This window comes from Molothrus aeneus, chromosome 17 (genome assembly GCF_037042795.1).
Source record: "Molothrus aeneus isolate 106 chromosome 17, BPBGC_Maene_1.0, whole genome shotgun sequence".
In the NCBI taxonomy this organism is placed as follows: domain Eukaryota; kingdom Metazoa; phylum Chordata; class Aves; order Passeriformes; family Icteridae; genus Molothrus; species Molothrus aeneus.
The window spans coordinates 14672371-14693013 of NC_089662.1; the positions used below are offsets into that span (position 1 = coordinate 14672371).

General features: G+C 54.0%; 3 protein-coding genes across 3 annotated transcripts; 1 reads left to right on the top strand and 2 right to left on the bottom strand.

The window, feature by feature from the left end:
• Positions 1 to 648: 648 nt before the first annotated feature.
• On the bottom strand, positions 649 to 3116 carry SNAI1 (snail family transcriptional repressor 1). Its single transcript, XM_066561779.1, has 3 exons — positions 3038 to 3116; positions 2010 to 2513; positions 649 to 830 (listed from the first exon to the last, which is right to left on the bottom strand). The coding sequence occupies exons 1-3, from the start codon at positions 3114 to 3116 to the stop codon at positions 649 to 651; spliced, it is 765 nt and encodes a 254-aa protein (XP_066417876.1).
• A 3874-nt stretch (positions 3117 to 6990) lies between these two features.
• On the bottom strand, positions 6991 to 12240 carry RNF114 (ring finger protein 114). Its single transcript, XM_066561751.1, has 6 exons — positions 12087 to 12240; positions 11295 to 11445; positions 10732 to 10838; positions 10115 to 10229; positions 9165 to 9272; positions 6991 to 9007 (listed from the first exon to the last, which is right to left on the bottom strand). The coding sequence occupies exons 1-6, from the start codon at positions 12203 to 12205 to the stop codon at positions 8942 to 8944; spliced, it is 666 nt and encodes a 221-aa protein (XP_066417848.1). The 5' UTR covers positions 12206 to 12240; the 3' UTR covers positions 6991 to 8941.
• A 446-nt stretch (positions 12241 to 12686) lies between these two features.
• Positions 12687 to 20519, top strand: SPATA2 (spermatogenesis associated 2). The gene is made up of 3 exons (XM_066561674.1): positions 12687 to 12784; positions 14955 to 15392; positions 16737 to 20519. The coding sequence occupies exons 2-3, from the start codon at positions 15075 to 15077 to the stop codon at positions 17988 to 17990; spliced, it is 1572 nt and encodes a 523-aa protein (XP_066417771.1). The 5' UTR covers positions 12687 to 12784; positions 14955 to 15074; the 3' UTR covers positions 17991 to 20519.
• Positions 20520 to 20643: the final 124 nt, after the last annotated feature.

A 20643-nucleotide genomic window follows, 5' to 3' on the forward strand; every position in this document is an offset into this window, starting at 1 on the left:
GGGGTACGGGGGGAGTGTCTTGTCCTTCGTTAAAAAAATACTGGTTCTTGAAAGTTACCAAGTGGTTATGGTGTTACAAAAAAAAAAAAAAAAAAAAAAAAACCAAAAAACCAAAAAAAAAAACAAAAAACAAAACAACAAAAACCCAACAAACCCAACCCAAAACCCCCAACCCCCCCAGCTACATGGCGGCAGTGTTCGAGGGTGCAGGTCCAGCCCTGCAAGGTGCCGAGTGCCTCTGGCTGGGGGGCACCTGCCGAGGGGCTGGGGCAGGACCGTGACCCCCGAGTTCACACACCTGGCACGGAGTGCAGGCTGCACCCCCAGTGCCAGGGTGGCAGGAGTGGTCACAGCACCAGGCCTGAGCTCAGGAAGCTCTCGGGCACACGGTGGGGTTCTTGGGGTGTCCTGCACAGGGCCAGGAATTGGACTCGATGATCCTGACGGGTCCCTTCCAACCCAGCATCCTTCATGGTCGGGCTCTTGCATTGCACTGGAGGCACCAAGTGAGGAGTGTGAGGGTCCAGGGGCCAGAGGAGCAGCGTCCAGCCCGGTGCACACTGCAATGGCCATGGAGGAAACTAACTCCTACAGAAACTAGTTACAATATGGGAATTTGTGATGAGAGAGGCCTGGGGAGCAGAGTCCTCAGCGAGAGCCGGAGCAGCCTGTCTCCTCATGCTTGTGGAGCAGCGACATGCGGGAGAAAGTCCGGGAGCAGGTTTTGCACTGGTACTTCTTTACATCTGAATGGGTCTGCAGGTGGGCGCGGAGATTAGAGCGGTCAGCAAAGGCCCGGTTGCAGTGTGTACAGGAAAAGGGCTTTTCACCTATGGGACAAAGAGAAACGCTCCCAATTAACCAGTGCATCAACACATGGGGAATATCAAAGAAGGAGCCATTCATTAGCCAAAGTTTGTGCAGAGCACAGTGAAAAGAAGTGCTGGCTGTCATTGTTCGGGTATGTACAGCATTGCTTGGGGGAGAACTGCCAGCTTGGGAATTGTATGCTCCTGAAAAACCTTTCCTGTGAACCACGGAAAATTAATGCTGGAAACATCTGCAAGTAGCACGGCAGCCGCGCAGACAAACGAAGACATGATCCTGGTCTGCTGCGCGGAGCCAAGCGAGGAGCTCGCGGCACGGCAGGAAAGCCGAGCGCTGTGTGTTAATTATATCATAGCAGGCAGCGGCTGCGAGGCGCCAGCCCAGGGTGAGTGGAGCTATTTCCTCTGCCGAGCCCTGCGCTCCCCCTTCTCCTGCCCGGCTCGCATTGAAAAGCCTGGCCAGGGCGAATTCCTCCCAGAAAGACTCTTTCGGAGGAAACAAATGTGTATGCTCAATTTGGAAAGCACAATTAAGTCTACACGGCTTCCTTCAGCCATCATCTTTAGTACGTTAAGAGGGTGTGAAATCAGTGCCAAGTCACAATTACACCGTCCCACGGCCCCACAAAGGATGCTCGGGAGATGCTTTGTCGGGGCCGCGGCAGTGGGGTGGGCTGCAGCTGCGCGCCCGGCCCCGCGCCAACAGGTGCCGCCTGCAGCACCTGCCCGGGCCGGGCCGAGCCGAGCCGAGCCGGGCCGGCCACACCCCGGCAGCGCCCGGAGCGGGGCTCAGCACCCAGCGCTGCATGGGCAGCTCTGCCCTGGCTGGGAGCCCTCGCTGCGGGCACGGGGGGATGCTTTGGGCACGGGAGGGGGGCTCCAGCAGTCTCACGGCCCCCTTTATGGCCGTATTTCGGTGAAGCCTGTGCCGTGGCTGGCAGGCCGGCTCCGGGCAGGCCCTGCACTCGCAGCAGCAGCGCAGATTTACGGGCTGGGCCTTGACCCTGCGCTCCGTTCCAGCCAGGAGGATATTTAAAGGACATTTCAGAGAGATGTGCCAAGGGGGTCTGGGAAGCCCTTATCTTCCCAGATAACAGCCGGCCCGCCGATTCGCTGGGGCAGCGAAGCAGGGAAGCGGGAGGTGATAAGGGAGGGAGGGAGAGGGACAGGAGGGGACTTTACCAGTGTGCGTCCGGATGTGGCCCTGCAGCAGCCAGGGCCGGGAGAAGGCCTTCCCGCACATCTTGCAGACACAGGGCAGCGTGTGGCTCCGGATGTGCATCTTGAGAGCCCCCAGGCTCACGTACTCCTTCTCACAGTACTTGCAGCTGAAGGATTTCCTGGCCTGGGCGTCGCAGTGCAATTGCTTGTGCTTGGAGAGCCCGGCGAAGGTGGAGTACGCCTTGGCGCACTGGGCACAGCGGAAGCGCTCGGCGGCGGCGGGGGCCGAGGCCGGGCTGGGGGGCCCCGAGCTCTTGCCTTCATCCTCCTCGCTGGAGAGCGCCGTCAGGTCCAGGGCGGGCGCGGCGCCACCCGCAGCCTCGCTGCCCGGGCCGCCCGGGAACAGGCTGGACAGCAGCCCCGCGTCCCACACCAGCGGAGGGTAGTAGGCTCCGGGGCCGAGCACCTCGGGCGGGGGGATCACGGGCAGCGGGCACGTCTCGTAGAGCAGCGGGGCGGCCAGAACTGCGGGAGACAGCGGCGGTCAGCGGGGCCCACCCCCGCGGGCTCAGTGGGACTCCATCCCCAGGCCATCCCTCGGGAGCCCCGCGCCGCACCCCTGAGTCGGAGGAGCAAAGGGACCCCGGCCCCACCACGGGAGCCCAGAGCCGCAGCCCAGCCCAGGGCAAAGGTGACCGGCCTCACACCGCGGGGACCCCGCGTCCCTGCCCGCCTTGCCGCGAGGGATGGGGCGAAGAGACCCCCGCGCTCCCGCCCGCTACGGGCACGGGGATCTCCCCACGCACCCATGTGCGCCCCGAGGGAGCCACCGACATCCCCGGGGTACCAGGGAGCGCCTCAGCATCCCGGAACACGGGATCGCGCGCCACGAGACGCACGAAATTGAAACGAACAAACAAATCCGCAACCCAGGAAAAAATCAGTCAGTCCCTGCCGGCTCCTGTGTGGAGCCTTAGGGAGATCCCGCACCGGAGCCCCCGCCCCACCCGCGGAGCGCCCCACGTGCGCGGCCCGTCCCGTCCACGCACCGGCCTGGCTCTCCAGCTCGCTGTAGTTGGGCTTCTTGCTGGCCGAGAAGTGCTTCTTCACCAGGAACGAGCGCGGCATCTTGCAGCCCCGGTGCTGCCGCCGCCGCGGGGCCGCGGAGCCGCCGCTCCCGCTGATATGGGCGCGGGGCCGGGGGCGCGGCGCGGGGCGGGCGCGGGGCCGCAGCCAATGGCCGGGAGGGACGGGGCGGGCACGGGCAGGTGTCGGCCCCGCCGCGGGGACGGAGCCCGGGGGCCGCTCCCGCGGTGCCGGAGCACGAGCGGCCGCTCCCGGCTTCTCGCCCGGGCGTTTCCCCGGACCGTGCTCCCGGTGCTCCGGGTCCGGCCGGTGCTCCCGCGGGTCCGGAAGCCTGGACCGACCCACAGCCCGTGCCCAGCGCGGGCAGAGCGGCCGTGCGGGCTGGAGGAAGGCGCTGTGCCTGGCGCGGATCCCCGCACCCCTGCTGCCTGTCCTTCCCCTTCCCCACGGCTACGGGATGCGGTGCCCCTGCGGTGCAGCACCCTTCACAGTTAATAATCCTCTGCGAAGAGGCAGTAACTTTTGGAGCAGCGGGATGGATCCGGCACAGCCCTCGGTGACTCCCTCCCGCTGCCAGGGTCAGGAGCACCTGCCCAGACACATTTTGTTTTCTGCTGGGAAGGTTTTGGGCAGCGCAGCCATCCCCACAGCTAGCTCTCAGTTCTCTTCCCTGCTGCCTTCCCCTGACTCTTTTCCCCGGGCAGGGCGGGTGACGCAGCCCCGCTGAGGCGCTCGCTCCCTGTGGCTTCCCGCTCCCAGGGCCATGTGCCCGTGGGAAGGAGCCCAGGCACGGGCAGCGGGCGCTGGGCCAGAGATGCAGCAGTCAGAGGGCGCAGCCTGCGCTCCCAGCTCATGCCTCCCCTCGGGCTCACGGGGGTTTCCCCGCTGGAAGGGCTCAGGGCACGGCTCCAGCCACCTGCTGCAGAGCCGCGCTCAGCTCCGGGCCAAGGCAGCTGCTGGCGGCTGCCGCAGGAGGAACAGGTCCTGCTGGGAACTCTCCTCCGGCCCTGCCACTCGGAAAAGGGCCATGTGCCGGGCCACTCGTGACTCGGCCGTCACACATCACACACCGCTGCGCCAGCCCCTGCTGACCGCGTCTTACTGTTTAGCCACAACGACGCGAAATGCAGAAGTGGGAGCAAAGCTTTCCACTGGCACGGCTGCAGGCAGGGACTGAGCTCCCCGTCAGCCTCTCCTCAGGGCAGGAACAGCTCGGAGAGCCTGTCCTGCCAGCCACGCGCATCCTGCCCGGACCAGACGCATTTGCAAACCCTTCCCCTGCAGCCATGTGCTCTGCTGCTGCATCATCCCTCTTTTGCTGTCGAACTGCCCGTGGCTTTCAGCAGGTGTTTATCTGCAAAACTCATCCCCGGATCAGCCTGAAGTTCAGGGGGAAAAGCGCCCCCGAAGGCCTTGGGGACACAGCTCACAAAGCTCGGGTGCTGCCGTTCTCGGGGTGCCGAGGCGCCGCTCCCCGGGCGGGGCTGTGCAGGTGCCTCTCCCGGCCCGGCTGCTCCACCTGCCGCGGATGTGGTTACAGCGGGGACACTCGCACGAGGGGCGCAGAGAGGTGGTTTTCTGTTCCTTCTGAAATGGTAACAATCAGATCTGTTCCAACCACTGCGTGTGGAAACTTGCCTGTGCTAGGGGAAAAAACGAGATCAAGGGAGAAAGCGACCTGACCTACCTGTGCCTGTGAGCCAGCACGACAGGGCACAGAGAGCAGGACGCAGGGGAGGGGAGCGGAGGCAGTGCCTCACGGCCTGGAAGTGGCAGTGAGTTTCTCGAGCGTCCCATCCTCACCATCAGCTGAGCCCCAGGGCGCTCAGAGCAGAGCTGCCACCAGCCCGCGGCACAGCTCCAGTCCCGGACACACAAGGACCGGCCCAAGGAGCTCACAGATACACTTCAACCACCTCCAGGGCAACAAGTCTGTTGAAAAGTCTTTTTACTCCCCTGGCCCCACGTCTCCATGAATATCTGGCTGCAGGGCAGACTCCTCCCGCCAAGGGAGGCCGTGCTGGGAAGAAGAGAAGCTCTGGCCCTGGGACGGGCTGTGAACCCTCACGGCAGGGCTGCAGGAGCTCCCTGAAGCCCACGGCGGAGGGGCTGGGCCGAGCCCTGCGGCGGGAGGAGCGAGCCCCGCTCTCTCCGAGATGCAAGACCTCCCTCTGCCGTCGGCAGCCCCGAGCAGCCGCCGCTCCGGGCTCATCCCCGGGCAGGGCACCCTCGCTCACTGCACGGGGCACTCAGGCAGCTCCCTGAACCTCCACGGAATTATTGTTTTAAACCCCAGCATCTGTAAAGACAGAATAAACCTGAGAAGAACTAGAAGAGAGATCTAGGCCAGTAGCAGCGACACCAATTTTTCACTAAGTGCTGAGTATTTTCTGGAGCTTTGGGGAAGGAGAAGGAAGGAAAAGAAAGTTTTCATAGTGGTTTCAACATTTGTACCACCCAGAGCATAATGTAATTTGCCCATGAAATTGAATGAAGCACAGACCAATGCAACTGTAACACAAAGCTGTTTTGCTGCAAACACATCCCTCATTTGCTTTTCCATGACTTAACACAGCCTTGGTTGGTTAATCCCTAGTGAGGTGGGCTCACCAGTGAGTGTCCAGTACAGCTGGGCAAAGGCCTGGAAGAAAATTTGTTGTTCTCTTTTCAGCCCGGTGACATGAAGACCTGGAATACAGCACTTAAGCTTTGGCAAGATCTCATCCCCCAGCCTAAGGAGACCATGGGGATTTACCGCTGCAATTCCACACGGAGCAATGCCTGTGCATTAGGAAATTAATGCTGACAACAATTTATCACAACTATTAAGACCGGTCGTTGTCTGCAGACAAATTCGATAGAACAGCTCAGCTGCAAGCCCGGCTCCTGCCATTGTGTGTCTCTGTGCTAATCGCGCTCCTCGGGCTGACTCCTTGTGTCAGACACGGGGAATTTCACAGCTCTGGGCTGGCCCGATTGCATTATCGCCACAATGCAGCGGCAGGATCAGCTGCTGACTAGGCGCGAGCAGCACTGCGCCCTTCCCGGGGACACCCAGGGCCTTTGGGAGCCCAGCTGGGGACACCCAGGGCCATTGGGAGCCCCAGCTGGGGACACCCAGGGCCTTTGGGAGCCCCAGCTGGGGACACCCAGGGCCTTTGGGAGCCCCAAATGGGGACACCCAGGGCCTTTGGGAGCCCCAGCTGGGGACACCCAGGGCCTTTGGGAGCCCCAAATGGGGACACCCAGGGCCTTTGGGAGCCCCAAATGGGGACACCCAGGGCCATTGGGAGCCCCAGCTGGGGACACCCAGGGCCATTGGGAGCCCCAGCTGGGGACACCCAGGGCCTTTGGGAGCCCCAGCTGGGGACACCCAGGGCCTTTGGGAGCCCCAGCTGGGGACACCCAGGGCCTTTGGGAGCCCCCACTGGGGACACCCAGGGCCTTTGGGAGCCCCAAATGGGGACACCCAGGGCCTTTGGGAGCCCCAAATGGGGATACCCACGGCCTTTGGGAGCCCCAACTGGGGACACCCAGGGCCTTTGGGAGCCCCAAATGGGGACACCCAGGGCCTTTGGGAGCCCCAAATGGGGACACCCAGGGCCTTTGGGAGCCCAGCTGGGGACACCCACGACCTTTGGGAGCCCCAAATGGGGACACCCAGGGCCTTTGGGAGCCCCAAATGGGGACACCCAGGGCCTTTGGGAGCCCCAGCTGGTTTGTGCTCCACCGAGGCTTTCCCAGCACCTAAAGGAGATGACCCAGGCTGTGCACTCACAGCACACAGGTGCCTCCCACCAGTGCCTTTAAGTCCATCAGGAGTCAGTCGGGCACACCCCAGCAAGGGCAAACACTCTGCCTGCTCAAAGGAAACACGAGGACCGTGAGGGAGAAATGACAAGAGCTGACACAAAGGTAGGATTTTATAAATTAAATGGCCTTTATTTGTAACTTCAAAAGTCAAAAACATGACAAAGTAATTGCTTGGAAGCTTCTAATTGCTCCTTAAACATTTTATCAGAGTTGCATGGAAGTGCACTTAGAACAGCAGCAGGAATCTGGATTCCTGGCAATGGGCATCACCAAACTGCACTGTGACCAGAGCCCAGAGATCCCCATCCAAGCCCACGAGCCCTTCACCTCTCTGCAGGCCAAGCACTACAATAACCACCCCAAGCACAGCTCCCTCCCCACACAGCCAGGGGGTTCCACACCTCCCAGCCCCCAGCACTGGGCTCCCAGTGCCCACCCCGCTGCTCAGGCTGGAGTGTAACAGCTCCTACCAGGGGACAGAAACACAAACCCCAAGGGCAGCAGAGGTGCCTGCACACAAGGCTGAACCACGAGGTTTTAGCTGCAGTGTGTTTCATTATTTTCAGGGTAAGGTTGTGCTGCTGTCTGCAGAGCACAATGGGAGGAGCTTACTGCTCAAACAATTAATTAATACTCAGTTCTGGGGTGGTGCAGGCCCACTGCTCCAATTACAACACTTGCATTTGACATGTCAACACTCTGATTTACAGGTTCTGGTCAGGTGCCTTAGATCTCAGCAGCTCCACTATGAACTTCTTGAAAGCATCACACTAAAATTAAGGAATCTCCATGGTAAAAGTGTAGGCTTGAACACAGAGTATCCACTGGCTAGGGGCTGGAACTGTCCTGCTTTCAGGGCTGTATTTTACTTTTCCTTGGAAGCTACACCTGGCTCTACACACACACTGCCCGATGGCAAACAATCCAAGTACAGCTTCAGCCACTTCAGGAACATTTCAATGAAGAACAGGAATTCAAAATACCTGATAAAATCTGTGATGCAGAAAGGAAGTGCTATGCCAACGCTATGAATTACTTGTAATTTTCCCACCAGCTTGCCTTGAGAGATGGAAAACCCAAGAACATATATGAAAATTTTAGTTTAAATAGAAAGCCGAGGTATTGAAAAAATCCTTCTGAATTCCCCTATCAGCATAAGGCTTAAAATTACTAGGAAACCAGTTTCAAAGCCACCAATTTAATCATAAAGCCAGTGATTTTGATTAATGTTTGCGTCCAGTTTCAAACCCACCAATTTAATCATAAAGCCAGCAATTTTGATTAATATTTGCTAAGATAGTTAAAAAATTATGCATTTTAACTAAGACCAACACTAAAGATCATTTTCCAGGCTAGAAATTATAGTAAGAGTATGGAGGAAAGTAATCATCATGCATAGAACTGAAGTATTTTGAACTAGTTTTTACACAGTGCAAAGATTTCCTAGGAAAAGTTTGCAGTTTGAACACTCATACTGAGGATATGTTTTCCCTACAGTTGGGAGGCTGCCTGTAAGGATTGAAACACTGGGATACACTATGGAATCACAGGCATCAGAGGTCACTTAAATGAGAGCTGGTCTGACAGTTACAGTTAGCACCTGAAGTCTCACTAAAGGGGAACAGAGCTACCAGTACACCTCACATACAATCACTTGAGATATGTAAATGAGATTAGGAGGATATTCATTAACTAGTTCAGGCCATTCCATTTGGAATGTTTTTGATTTTAGACAGTCAAATAAACACGACCTCCAAAGAAACCTATAGGCATAGGTAAAGAAAAAGCCTTGGTTCTCACGTGTTGATCTACAATGAAACTGAGTCTAAGCAAGTAGAAAAATGGAGCTGGCAGGGCTGAATGTCAGAGACCATGATACCAAAAGAGTGAATGGCACAGAAATATCAAACCAGGATTTAAAACTGAGATAGGATTAAAGTCTTCTGTACTTCTGGATGCCTGAGTTAATCTGGGGATGTGCAGGGAGAAGTGCAAGGGTGCTGGGCATTTCCCCCTCGTGGAAGCTTGGGTTTGCAGTAAATCCTCTGGCTAGATCACTTATCCCGCAGAGAGCGCATCAAAACCTGCGCCATCATATCATCCTCATCAGCATCATAATCCTGCAACAGAGCACAGCAGCACTCTCACTGCAGCAGCCACGCTGCCCAGTGCCCGTGGCACTGCAGAGCTGCAGCTCCCTGGGCAGCCAGGGCAGGCTGGGGTTGTACAGCAGAGCCAGGGAGCCCCAGGTGTGCTGCAGGGTGAGCCAACACCTACCACAAAGGTGTCGTAGGAAAAGCGATGGCGTCTCTGCAGGTGCTCCATGAAGTTTGCACTCCTGTAGTTGGGGTCCCCCCACGGCATTGAGGCACAAATTGGGCACACCTTCAAGGGAAAAACAGTTAGGGCCAATGCTTCAGTGCTTAAATGCTGACAGCAGAAGGGCAGGGACAGCCTGGGGAGGGGAGCTGAGGGTTTGTGCTGTCACTGTTCTGTATGCAAAGGGCTGGCCAATAACTTGCTGGAACATTGAATGCAAAAGCCTCAGATAACCCTGAATAATTTTAATTTATGTCTTAGATCCCTGAAATGGAATGGCTACTCTTCTCCCACGTTCTGAAAATCAGAACTCATTAAAGCCTCTCGCTTTAGGAGATTTCAGCCTTCATTTCACAGTGGCAGGAAGGTTCCTTGGTCTTCTCTGCAAAGTTCACTTCTCTCCCAGAGAAAAAAGGAACTTTATCTTCCTGAACAATTTAGAATTCCGAAAAACTTCCCAGAAAAATGAAAGTTTCCAATTCAGTTCCATATTTTGCAATTCCTCTTACATAAGAGGAAGTAACACAGATAGGTTACTAGAATGATACACTACTTTTTGCAAGTATTTCCCCAACAGTTTATAGTATTTTCTTGCTGAAAACAAGGGGAAAAACGAGGAGAAAATGAAATGTCTGACTTTTAAAAAATATTATATTTTATTGCTTTGCTGTGCCTAATTAACTTTGAATGTGTGCCATTTTTCAAGGATGAAAAGAGGATGTGGCCCAGCTGCAGTGGGTGTGGAGACCAGAGAGCCACAGAAAGGTGACAGCAGAACCACACCAGGCTTAGAGGCATGACCAGCACAGCCACACCGACTGAAGAGCAGAAATTACACCTAACTCGTTGTTTCAAAGGGCTTTAAGAGCAGACTTCACTGCAATTCTTGCACCAAGACTTTTTATTACCACTTGTTTTGCATCCATGCTGTGCAAAGCTTTGCAGTGTTCAACCAGCCCTTCTTGATCAAAGTTCTTCTCGCTGCAGTACGGGCACGGGAAGGTGAAGCGATTTGGGAAGCTCCTGGGGGGGAGAAAAGGTCATTTACAAATACAGATCATTCAAGGCAATAATTTACATATCCAGTTAAGACAAGCTAATTTTAACAATCAGTTTGTAAACTCCTAACAGTATTTTAGGCAACTCAATATTTAGACTGAATTACAGTTTTTCTGCAAATGTTCTGAGTGCCATTTATCACCTTTCTGTCAGGGCACCACCCACAAGAAGGCACTGCCACCAACTCCCACTTCCCTCCTTTGTGGGTGAGTACAATCAGGAGGTATTTTAAAAGGTATTTTAAAGGTATTTTAAAAACCAGCTGCATCTACAGAATGCCCTGATCTTAGAGATGTCTAAGGAGAAGCAGTTGAGTTTACCTGGGCACAGCCAGCTGCAGGATCAAGGCTCAGTTTTTAACTACATAAAAACTAGCACCCAAACTGAGCAAAGTGGTGAATTCTGCTTCTACTTCAAAATTGTTTCTTGCGCAGAGAAGCCCAGGATCTCAGAGCAGAGGTGTTACCTGGTGCTGTGGAGGGGCTCTTTAGTAACAGCTTTGACACCTTCCATGATGTAGTTCTGGTACTTGGAGCAGGAGGCGGCGTGGCTGCGCATCTTGGACAGGAACATCTGTGCAGGCAACAACAGCACAGCAGGTGAGCCCAAACCTCCTGACACAGCTTTAAACAGCAGCAGCTAACATGTAACCCCCAGCAGCTTTCAGCAAAAGGGCTAAAGCAGGAACTCCAAATCGTTCAGCTGGCCAAGCAGAAAACTTTGGAGACGACAGGTCAGCTAAGCTGTAGCTGCTGTCTGTGGGATGTTACCATACACCCCTGCTACAGCAGCAACGGCCCACTACAACTTTAAAATCAGAATCTTTCATTTGAAATTCATATCCTGAAGAGGTAACAACAAAAAACTGTGGAAAGAATGTCAACATCTGGGTGCTGCCTATATCAAACCCCTTCAGCACATATCAGAACAAACACTTTGACCTGATTTTGCAGAAAGCTGAGGAGGAAGCAGTTTATTTTCCCCTAGGCAGACACATCTCATGTACTGAATTTCCAAACCCTTTCACACTTTTTTATTGCAGCCGTTGCAAGTGGTTTCTGTCGTTTCAATTTGCTTTTCCAAGTCCAGAGCCCTGCTCCCGGGTGACAGGGTGCTGCGGCACACCCCACACACTGGCTTCTTGGGCTTCAGGCACTCCTGCAGGCACGGTGTGCAGAAGCTGTGAGAAGGAAAAGCAGCAGGTGGTGAGACAGCCCTCTGGGCACCCACAGTGCCCTCTGCCCAAAGGAGTAACAGAGCCTTGAGACTCTGATATAAAGAAAGGGAAGAAGGAGCTGCTGGCACCTGGGCATGAAAGATCCCAGGCTGTCACACCCAGAATTGTTTGCTGTTGGACAGGGCTCTGTGCCCTCGGCTTCTGGACAGAATCATGGAATAGTTTGGGCTGCAAAGGCCCTCAAAGCCAACCCAGTGCCACTCTGGGCACTTGTGCCAGGGCCTGCCCACCCTCACAGGGAGCAATTTGATCCCAACACCCAAGCTCAGCCTGCCCTCTGACGGTGTGAGGCCGCTGCCCTTTGTCCAGGCACTCCATGCCCGCATTCCTCAGGGGAGACGGAAAGCGAAAGTGGAAGAACACTGGCTTCCTTTCCCCCGCTTTGCCTTCGTTTTCTTGCTGTAAGGCCGCTCCAGCCTGCCCTGCCCTGCCCTGCCCTGCCGTGCCCAGCCCCGCTGCCGGGGTTGAGAGCAGCGTGCGGAGCCCCTGCCCTCAGCCCCGGCGGGGCCCGAGCCGCCGCTTCTCCCGAGGCCCCGCGGCCCCCGCCCCGGCCCCCGCGCCCCGGCCCGGCGGCGGGCGCTCACACGTGTCCGCAGGGGACGCGCACCGGGCAGTCGAACACCTCGAGGCACACGGGGCAGGTGAGGCGGGACAGCGGGTCCGGCCGCCGCTCCGGGGCCCGCGACGGCCCGCCCGTCGCCATTTTCCTCCGCACCGCCAGGGGGCGGCCCTGCGCACGCGCGGCCAGCCCGGCCCCTCCCCGCGCCCTGCGCTGGGGGCGTGACCGAGCGATGTGGGCGCGGCAGGGCGGTGGGCGGGGCGCAGCGGGCGAGCGGGCGGGGCCGCCATCCCCGGGCACCTGCCGGCGGGCGGGGCCCCGCGCGGTGCCCGCGCCGCTCCGGGCACGGCGGTGGCCTAAAGGCCAGTGGTGTCACAGCCCCGCAGCCGTTCCACGGCCGCTTCTCTCCCGGCCCTCCCCAGAGCGCGGCCCTCGGGGACCGCCCCTCCCCTCGCGCCCCGCCCCTCCCCTCGCGCCCCGCCCCTCGCGCCCCGCCCCGATGACATCACGAGGCGGAAGTGCTCCCGCCCCGCCGTTCACTTCCGGGCCGCCGCTGCCGCCGCCGCGGCCCTGCCCGAGCCGTGAGGGCGGGCGCGCTCCGTCCGCGGCACCGGCCGGGCCTGCGCGGCTCTGCCGGGGCAGCGCGTCGGGACGCGGGGCAGCCTCCCGGGCGCCGGAGGCTTCCGGTGGAGCGGCGGCGGGTCCCGGCGGTGGCGCGGAGCGGTGAGGGACGGGACAGGCCAGGCCGCGGAGTGGGGACGGGCGGGCGGCGCGGCCGCGGCACAGCGGGGGCGACCGGGGGCGGTGGGCGCTCCTGGGGCCGGTGCCGCCGCCGCCGTGGAGGCCCAGGCGGTGCCCGGGGCTGCTCGCCCCGGCTCTGCAACAAGTGTCCCGGGCACGGAGCGGTCCCGCTCGCAGTCGCCGTGTCCCGGAGCGGTTCGGCCGGGCGCGGCCCCGGGCGCGGCGGGAGCAGGGCGGGTTTGCCCTGTCGGTCCCCGCTGCTGCCCGGGGTTTGTACAACCCCGCGGCCAGAGCAGTTGGTTCTCTTCGGTGAGGTTGGGCCCTGGACACGGTCACGGTTAGAAACGTTCTCTTGTCTCCACAGCCGTCACTGCGCTCTGGTCAGGAGTTTCTGTTCTTACAGCTCCGGGAAACGCTGGCCTTTGGCGTGAGCACCTTGCGGCAAAGCAGCCTCGTTCCTCTGTGCGTTCTGCCATTCGGGGAGCTGCTGAAACCTATATTTATCCGTGCCTGCTCGCATCGTGAGCTCTCCGGAGCCGTAACCATGGATGTTGCTGCTGGGTGGGCTGCGGCGCGGGGAGGCCGTGCTGCCCGCGGCTCGGGGTGGAGCAGCCCAGCAGGGCGGCCAGGCTGTGCTCTGGCACAGTGTGCTGTGCCCTGGCTGCCCTGGCTCGGGTGGCAGGCACGGGGCACAGTCAGGGCTGGCAGGGCTCCGGGAGTTCAATGAAGGCTCTCCCATCAGCCGGGGCTCGCTGACCCTGCCGTGCCTGCCTCGCGTGTGGCCAGGAGCTTTGTTTGGTGGCTGCTGGCGGTGGGGATGGCAGGGCTGTGGTGCTGAATGCAGCTCCCTGCCAGCACAGGATCACTCCGTGTCCTGGGGGTGTCGTGCTGACGTGCCAGACAAAGATCTCTCTCTGCAGTTCTCGGGTGCAGCACTTCTTGCCAAGGAACAGGCTCTGCTGTCTTTGTCCACAGACTTCATCCTGCACAACTTGCGGAGGAACGTGGGGAGGGAAGGGGGCTGCTCCTGGCCCTTATGCTCAGATGTTAATTTAGCACTCCACATTTCCTGTGATTCACAGCCTGTCTCTTGACAGGAGTGCGTGTGCCTTGCAGGAGAAGCAGAACTGCTGCTTAACTTTCCCCACACGGAGCTGGCACTGAGCACTGCCTTTCATCAAGGAATGTTAACTGCCAGGCTGTTGATTTTGTTGTTTGTTTGTTTTCCTGGCCTCTTGGTTGCTGGTATTTTGTGTTTTGGCTCCTTCCCTTCAGTTGGGAAGTTATTTAACACGAGTGTTGATCGGCGTTCTAGCAGCTGCAGTTAATACTGGGTGAAGAGTCTTTTCTGAAATGCTGTTTGAGACTGACTACATCTGAAACAGTGCACTGAATTCTCCCAGCTCCTCTCCCCTCAGGTCAAAAGCTGGTTTGTCTTTTCATGTAGTAAATAAAGCCTGCAGTCTGCTTTGTGATCACAGGTTCCTGAGGCATTGCAGGTGGAGTCTGTTGGCCTGTGAATTACCCTGGTTCTGGTAAAGCAGCATTTGGGAGATTCTTTTGTCACCAGCTATTTCAGCTCAGTGTGTGAGCTCAGTGCTCTGGAGATGCAGATCAGTATATCCACAAGAACAGCTATCCCTGCAAACAGGAGCGTACCTGACAGCAGCACAGGAATGTTTTTTCTCAGTTCCCATAACACAGCTGAAGGTGACAGGTGTAGCTCTCTTGCTGTAAAGATCCCAGTGGTGTTTGCAGCTGCCAGCTTCCAGCTGGAATTGGGGCTGTGGGTCCTCTGGAGTGGCTGCAGAGCTGCCCTGGCTGCACTGGGGTACCAGCAGGAGGAATGTCAGTGAAAATGTTAGAAATCGAAAGGCAGAGTCAATAAACCTGCTCAGCCCAGGGACAGTCCTGTGCCGCTAGAGGCGAGGGGGAAAAGCAGATGCTTTCACAAAATGGGCAGGGACCTGGAAAACGCGTGGGAAATGACGTTGGAAAGCAGGACAGTGGCATTTCTGTGGCTCCTGTGCCTTTCGAGAGTCCTGCAGAGGCTGTGAGGGAGCTGCAGCTCTGTGAGCTGTGTTACAGGGCCCCCGAGGGGCAGGGGATGTCTGGGGTGTGTGCACCTGGCATGACTTGTGCTTGTTTTCAGTCTTTATTCCAGGCCAGCTGCCATTGCTGAAGATTCCTAACGCCAGATACCCAACCCGCTGCCAAACAGCCATGAACGAGAGGAGGTAGCTGCCCCCAGCAGAGGGAAAATCTGATTTCAATGGATACAAAATATAAAGACGATTTATTTAGGAAGTATGTACAGTTCCACGAGTGCAAGCTGAATGCCTCTGACAACAAGCAGCGTCCTATTAACGATGAGTACTTGCGAGTGGCAGCAGCAGCCTTACTTTGCCTTCCCAAAATTGATCCCTTTTATCGATTCCGGCTGATCAAATTTTATGAGATGGCTGAAAACTCACTGAGATCTGTGAAATCCTCAAGTTTACATTGTCTCCATAATGCATTCAACATGCTTGAGACAGTTGGGATTAATCTCTTTCTGTACCCCTGGAAAAAGGAGTTCAAGAACATTAAGGTAAGACTTTTTTATGTAGCCATCACGAGAACATGGTTTATTTTTCTTTCTGTGAACGCATTTCATTTGTTTCCTTCAACAGCTTCTCTTTTTTCCATTTACAGCATGATATATATATATATAGTTATATATTACAGTAGTTAAACAGAAGCCATAGGAAAGTTCCTGTGTAAAATAAGTGACGTTTGTGCTGATGAGAGTATCCCCAGAGCAGAAGTACAAGCACTTTCTGCAATTAGAGTGTATAAAGTAGGAGAAGAGCTTATTTAAGGTTGTTGTTCAGCCTCCCCTGCTGCACTGTTTTATTTCTACTTGGAGAGGCTTTCACTATGGTGAGTGGTCAGGCTGGATTTGAGCGCACTCAGAGTTTGATTTGTCTTGCCACAGCTGTTACTGGACACAAGAATTAAACCCAGGGCATGTGTTCAAGTGGATGCTTTGCTGAGGTTCCCACAAGTTGTATGATAATGGTGAAGGAACTTCTGCAAAGGGGTTGTTTTCAGACTATCTTTGATCTGCTTGTCAGTGCTCAGTTCCTGATGTTTTGATTTTAAGGTGCTTTCAAATGTATCTACCCAAGGCAGGTTCCCAGAGGGAGAAGTGGGATCTCACTGCTGGTATTGGGTGCTGCAGTCCCATTGGGAGCTCTCTGCAGTTGAGTTTTGTGTTTTATCTTTTGCCTGTGGTGGGCAGACTGCTCCTGCCTGCACTCAGAACAGGCTGGACTGGGCTAAGCACATCCTTCAGGTGTGCCAGATGCTGAGGGGATTTCAGCTTGCAGAAACTCATGTCTCTGCTTTTGGGGCTCTTTTAGTCAAAGTTTTTGAATTAAATTAAATAAAACTAACATTTGAAACTGCATAGTAACAGTACACAAAGAAGGGTGCACCTCAAGTATATTTAAAGCTGAATTGGACTTTGGCACTCCTGCAGTAATTCTGAGTTCCTGTTAGCTCCAGCTTGTCCCTGCGTGGGATAGTTCCCAAATCCTGGCCTTTTTGCCTTTCATGGTACACTTTCTGTAAATTCAAGTATGTCTGGTATGCATTACAGTTAATGTCAGTGCAGAGCGGAGCGATTTAAATCACCAGGGAGGACATTATGCTAATCAGGATTTTAAATTGAATGAAAACTCTCCTACTTTGAATTTCCCTCATGTGGAATTTCCATCTGCTGAGCAGGAGGGACGCGGACATGGAGCTCATCTTGCCAAGGCAGTTGCGTGCGTTCAGAGTCGTTATTGTTGTATGTAATTATATGGTCTCTGTCACTGAATTATCTGAACATCTCGTCCACCACTGAATTTGTAACCTAGTTTTCCTTTTATTCCCCCGGGCCCCTCAGACCTACACTGGACCCTTTGTTTATTATGTGAAGTCTGCTCTAACGGAAGATGACGTGAGGCAGATTCTGAACTACATGGGCTATGTCCAGGAGCTGGGAACAACGTTTAAGCTCAAAGAGCAGGTCGACGCCATTCAAGTGAAAATGATTTCATTTGAGCTCTTCCTGGCCAAAGTGGAGTGTGAGCAGCTTCTGGAGATCCACCTGCAGGTGAAGGACAAGGGCTATTCCGAGGTGGATGTGGTGCAGGAGCGCAAGAGCAGCAGCGAGGACGTGCGGGGCTGCTCGGAGGCCATGCGGCGGCGCCTGGAGTGCAAGGAGAGCCTGAACGCGTCCATGGCGCGCATGGTGCTCCAGAAATCCGCCAGCGAGCGCGCCTCCAAGGACTACTACAAGCCCAAGGTCAGCAAGCCTTCCAAGTCAGTGGATGCCTATGACAGCTACTGGGAGAGTAAGAAACCGCCTCTGATGAGCTCGCTGAGCCTCAGGAAGGAGCCCATTCTGGTCGATGCGGAAGATGACATTAAAGATGAAATCATCCGGCCCTCGCCCTCTCTGCTGACCATGTCCAGCTCCCCTCACGGCTGTTCAGATGAATACTTGCCAACTTCCTCTCATCACAATGGCATGCTAAGAACAAATGTCCCTTACAGCTCCTATTTTTCTGCTCAAGAGGACTTAGATTTATATACTGACCCTGATTCTAGAAGCGTGTTAAATTTTAAAAGACAAGACGCTATTAAGCCTGATGTATGGCTGTTAAAAAGCGATGCCAACCCTGTTTACCACAAACGCACCCACCTAGCCAAAGAGACAGCTTCCTCCAAGTGCCAGAACTGTGGCATACCCTGTGGCGCTTCTGTGTGCCAGAAGTGTGACAGCCTGTTCGGCTCCAGGCAGGAGTACCCAGCAGTGAAGCAGAGCTCCTACTCCATCAAAGGCCTCCCGAGCGATGGCTTGTCCCCTGCCTCGGCTCTGAGGGAGAAATCTCAGTACGCATCTCAGACTCAGAGTCAAGACAGAGCTGCTCAGTTCGGTTCCAAGCCCAAGCCCTCGGGCACCTCGCGCTGCGGCTTCTGCAACCGCTCGGGCGCGGCCAACACGTGCACCTTCTGCTCCAAGGTCTCGTGCGACTCCTGCCTCAGCGCCTACTACTACGACCCCTGCTGCAGGAAGAGCGACCTGCACAGGTTCCTGCCCAACAACCAGCTGAACTACAAATCATCCCAGCTGTCCCACGTGGTTTACAGATAGACTGGAAGAGTCTGTTTGGGAAGGGAGGGGAAGGGGGAGAGGAAAGGGCTATCCTAACTAATGTTCTGACTCCACACTGACCTCTTGCCAAAATCACATGTCCAGATATTTGGAACCATGGTTCAGTGATCAGGTGCCAGTTCTTGATTTTTGTGGCTTCACAGATGCTGCAGATCCATTAGATTTCATGCTGCTATAATTTAGGTAACTCCTAAATGAGCATTGCTTTTTAACTTACATGGGGGAGAAGAGCACATTTTTCCTTAAAACTTGGCAGCTGTTGTATTTTTAAAAAGTGACATCATACCTTCCTATTATATCATATCTTGCCCAAATAAAACCAGGCAGTATTTGAAAACAAAATCTGAGAATTAAGATTCTTGTTTTCTATGAGTGATGAAACCACTGCCAGTTTTTGATAAAGTATGACTTCAAAATGTGCAGGAAATATGAGAATGGCTTGTTTTGCCAACAAGGACTATTTTTTGATGTGTGTCTGCATTTCTTGATCTCCAAAATGCAAACACCGTAACCTCTCTTCCTTTTGTCTTTGTTTCCTCCTTCTCCCCTTCTCTCCTGGTTGTTTATCTCGAGCTTATATAACCTGAATCTGGACAATATGTGCTTTATTTTCCAGTGTTGCCAATATCATCCTTCTGGGTTTCACTGTGTGGTATTTTAAAGAGGTGATCCTGTATCTGTGTCACTCAGATGATGCCTGGAGTGTTGTCCTCTCAGATGAGTGTCCGTTTTCTTTCTGTTGCACATGGTTTAAGTACTGTTCTTTGTACTGTAAATAGGTGATTTGGAAACAGTTTATTTTTAATAAATATTTAATATGTTGAGTTCTTAAAAGTGGTAGAATCATTATAACTATGAAGTCTCTCTGGGTTATTTGTTCAGGTGACTTTTTGTTTTTCCTTGTACTGTATTTCATAGCTTGTTATAGCCACTGTGGCAGAATGATGTTCTTTGCTCTGATCAGCTCTTGGGTTTTAATCTGACATTTTTGTTTCCCTCTGATAAGGCTGGCGCTCATCTGAGTGGAGTCTTGTCTAAGAATTGCAGGATTTTGCTCTCAGTGCACGCTTTTTCTTTGTGGTTATGGAAATTGTAAGTATCAATGTTCTGCTTGCTCCCAAATTCACTGCCAATCTATCTGTAGTGTAGTCCAGCAACTAAAGCACTGGCCTGGTTAGAATCAGAGCTCATTTGTGACTCCTGTTCAGGTGAACCCATCAGTTATGGATGTGAATCAGATGATGACCTTTGTCTCCTGCTGTAGCACTTGGGAACCCTGGCTGAGAGCCAGGACTCCCTTGTGTTGGGCTCTGTACAGTCTGACCCCCAAACACCACCTGGCTATGAATACTTTAGTTTTTTATTAAAAGAAAACCCCTAAGAATCCTAACTCCCTTATTCCAACTGTAGCTAGTTAGCACAAAGTATCAGGCAACCTAATCTGATGTGCAGAATTAAATGTGTTTAAAATATCTGTAAAGAACTCTAGCTGAGATGTAAACTGTAGTCCACTTTGCACTGAAATGATTCACTTTGGGGTTTTTAATCACTGTTAGAGTCTAGGCTTCTCAACTTCAATGTCCATCACTCCCTGTGTGACAGGAACATGCATGAATGATCGTTTGTCTTACATTTTTTGGGGTGGGGGGGCTTCAGGTAGGTAGAGGGGAAAATTACATAGGCTAGTGTTGTAAAATAGCTAAAATAATTTTAGCCATAACTGGGTGTCAGAAGCATTATGGAAATAAGATGAAACCTGGGTCTTACAGAGGGCTGAGAACAATAAGTTACTGTCCAGTTTGCACTAAGAAACAAAGTGAACAGAGTGTGTTTAACAATCAGGGAAATTCTGAATCAAGGGACTGCAGCTGAGCGTAATGTCAAGGGCACGTACTGCCTTGCTGACCCTGAAGGTTGGGGTTAATATTGTTTAAGTGAATGATTTTAAGGTTTTCAATCTTATATGTTTTTTATAAATATATATATATATATAAATATGACACAAATGTAGATACATTATGTATATAGTGAAGAATTTAAAAACAATTTTACTATTAAAATGCAGTCTAAGGGTGGTTTTAATTTTGGTGGCTATTTGGGTTTTGTTCACCTTCTGCAGTTTCATGCCTGTTTGGCTGCTCTACAGTGTATCTTCTAGTTCACCAGTTCAATTTCCATATGGCTCCTCACACTACAGTGAATAACTAAAACTGTGATGCCACGTAATTTTTATGGTGACCAGGGTAGGGGCTCTACCTGCTCTGAAAAAGAGAAGTCCTCTGTATATATGTCATGGAATCCTGTAGTACAAGCCTGTGTTGAATTGAAGTGATACCATGCTCTATTTTTGTGTATCTTACTGTATGAGGTTGCTGTGATTGATACAGTAAAATATATGCGAATTTAAAATGCAGGTGTTTTGCATCTGATTTGTTTAAATTAATTTATGTTTTGAAGGAATTTAAAAATAAAGAGGCCTTTAAGAAAAGGCTTCACTCTTTTCTTAAAGTGGCGTGTGCATGTGGCTGTCTGTTCCAGGTGCGTTTGCATGCCCTGAGCCGCTGCTCGCGGGCTCCCTGCGGGCTGGGGCTGCTGAGACAAATCCCCCCTTGGTTTGCAGCCTGAGCAGCAT

Excerpts from the sequence above, each read along its gene's own strand:
- SNAI1 (XM_066561779.1), bottom strand. The coding sequence starts at position 3,116 with ATGCCGCGCTCGTTCCTGGTGAAGAAGCACTTCTCGGCCAGCAAGAAG. Across the intron at positions 2,514-3,037 it reads CGAGCTGGAGAGCCAGGCCG|TTCTGGCCGCCCCGCTGCTC; the intron begins GTGCGTGGACGG and ends TGTCTCCCGCAG. Across the intron at positions 831-2,009 it reads CCACATCCGGACGCACACTG|GTGAAAAGCCCTTTTCCTGT; the intron begins GTAAAGTCCCCT and ends TTTGTCCCATAG.
- RNF114 (XM_066561751.1), bottom strand. The coding sequence starts at position 12,205 with ATGGCGACGGGCGGGCCGTCGCGGGCCCCGGAGCGGCGGCCGGACCCG. Across the intron at positions 10,839-11,294 it reads GCAACGGCTGCAATAAAAAA|ATGTTCCTGTCCAAGATGCG; the intron begins GTGTGAAAGGGT and ends TTGCCTGCACAG. Across the intron at positions 9,008-9,164 it reads TTTCCTACGACACCTTTGTG|GATTATGATGCTGATGAGGA; the intron begins GTAGGTGTTGGC and ends GCTCTGTTGCAG.
- SPATA2 (XM_066561674.1), top strand. The coding sequence starts at position 15,075 with ATGGATACAAAATATAAAGACGATTTATTTAGGAAGTATGTACAGTTC. Across the intron at positions 15,393-16,736 it reads AGGAGTTCAAGAACATTAAG|ACCTACACTGGACCCTTTGT; the intron begins GTAAGACTTTTT and ends CGGGCCCCTCAG.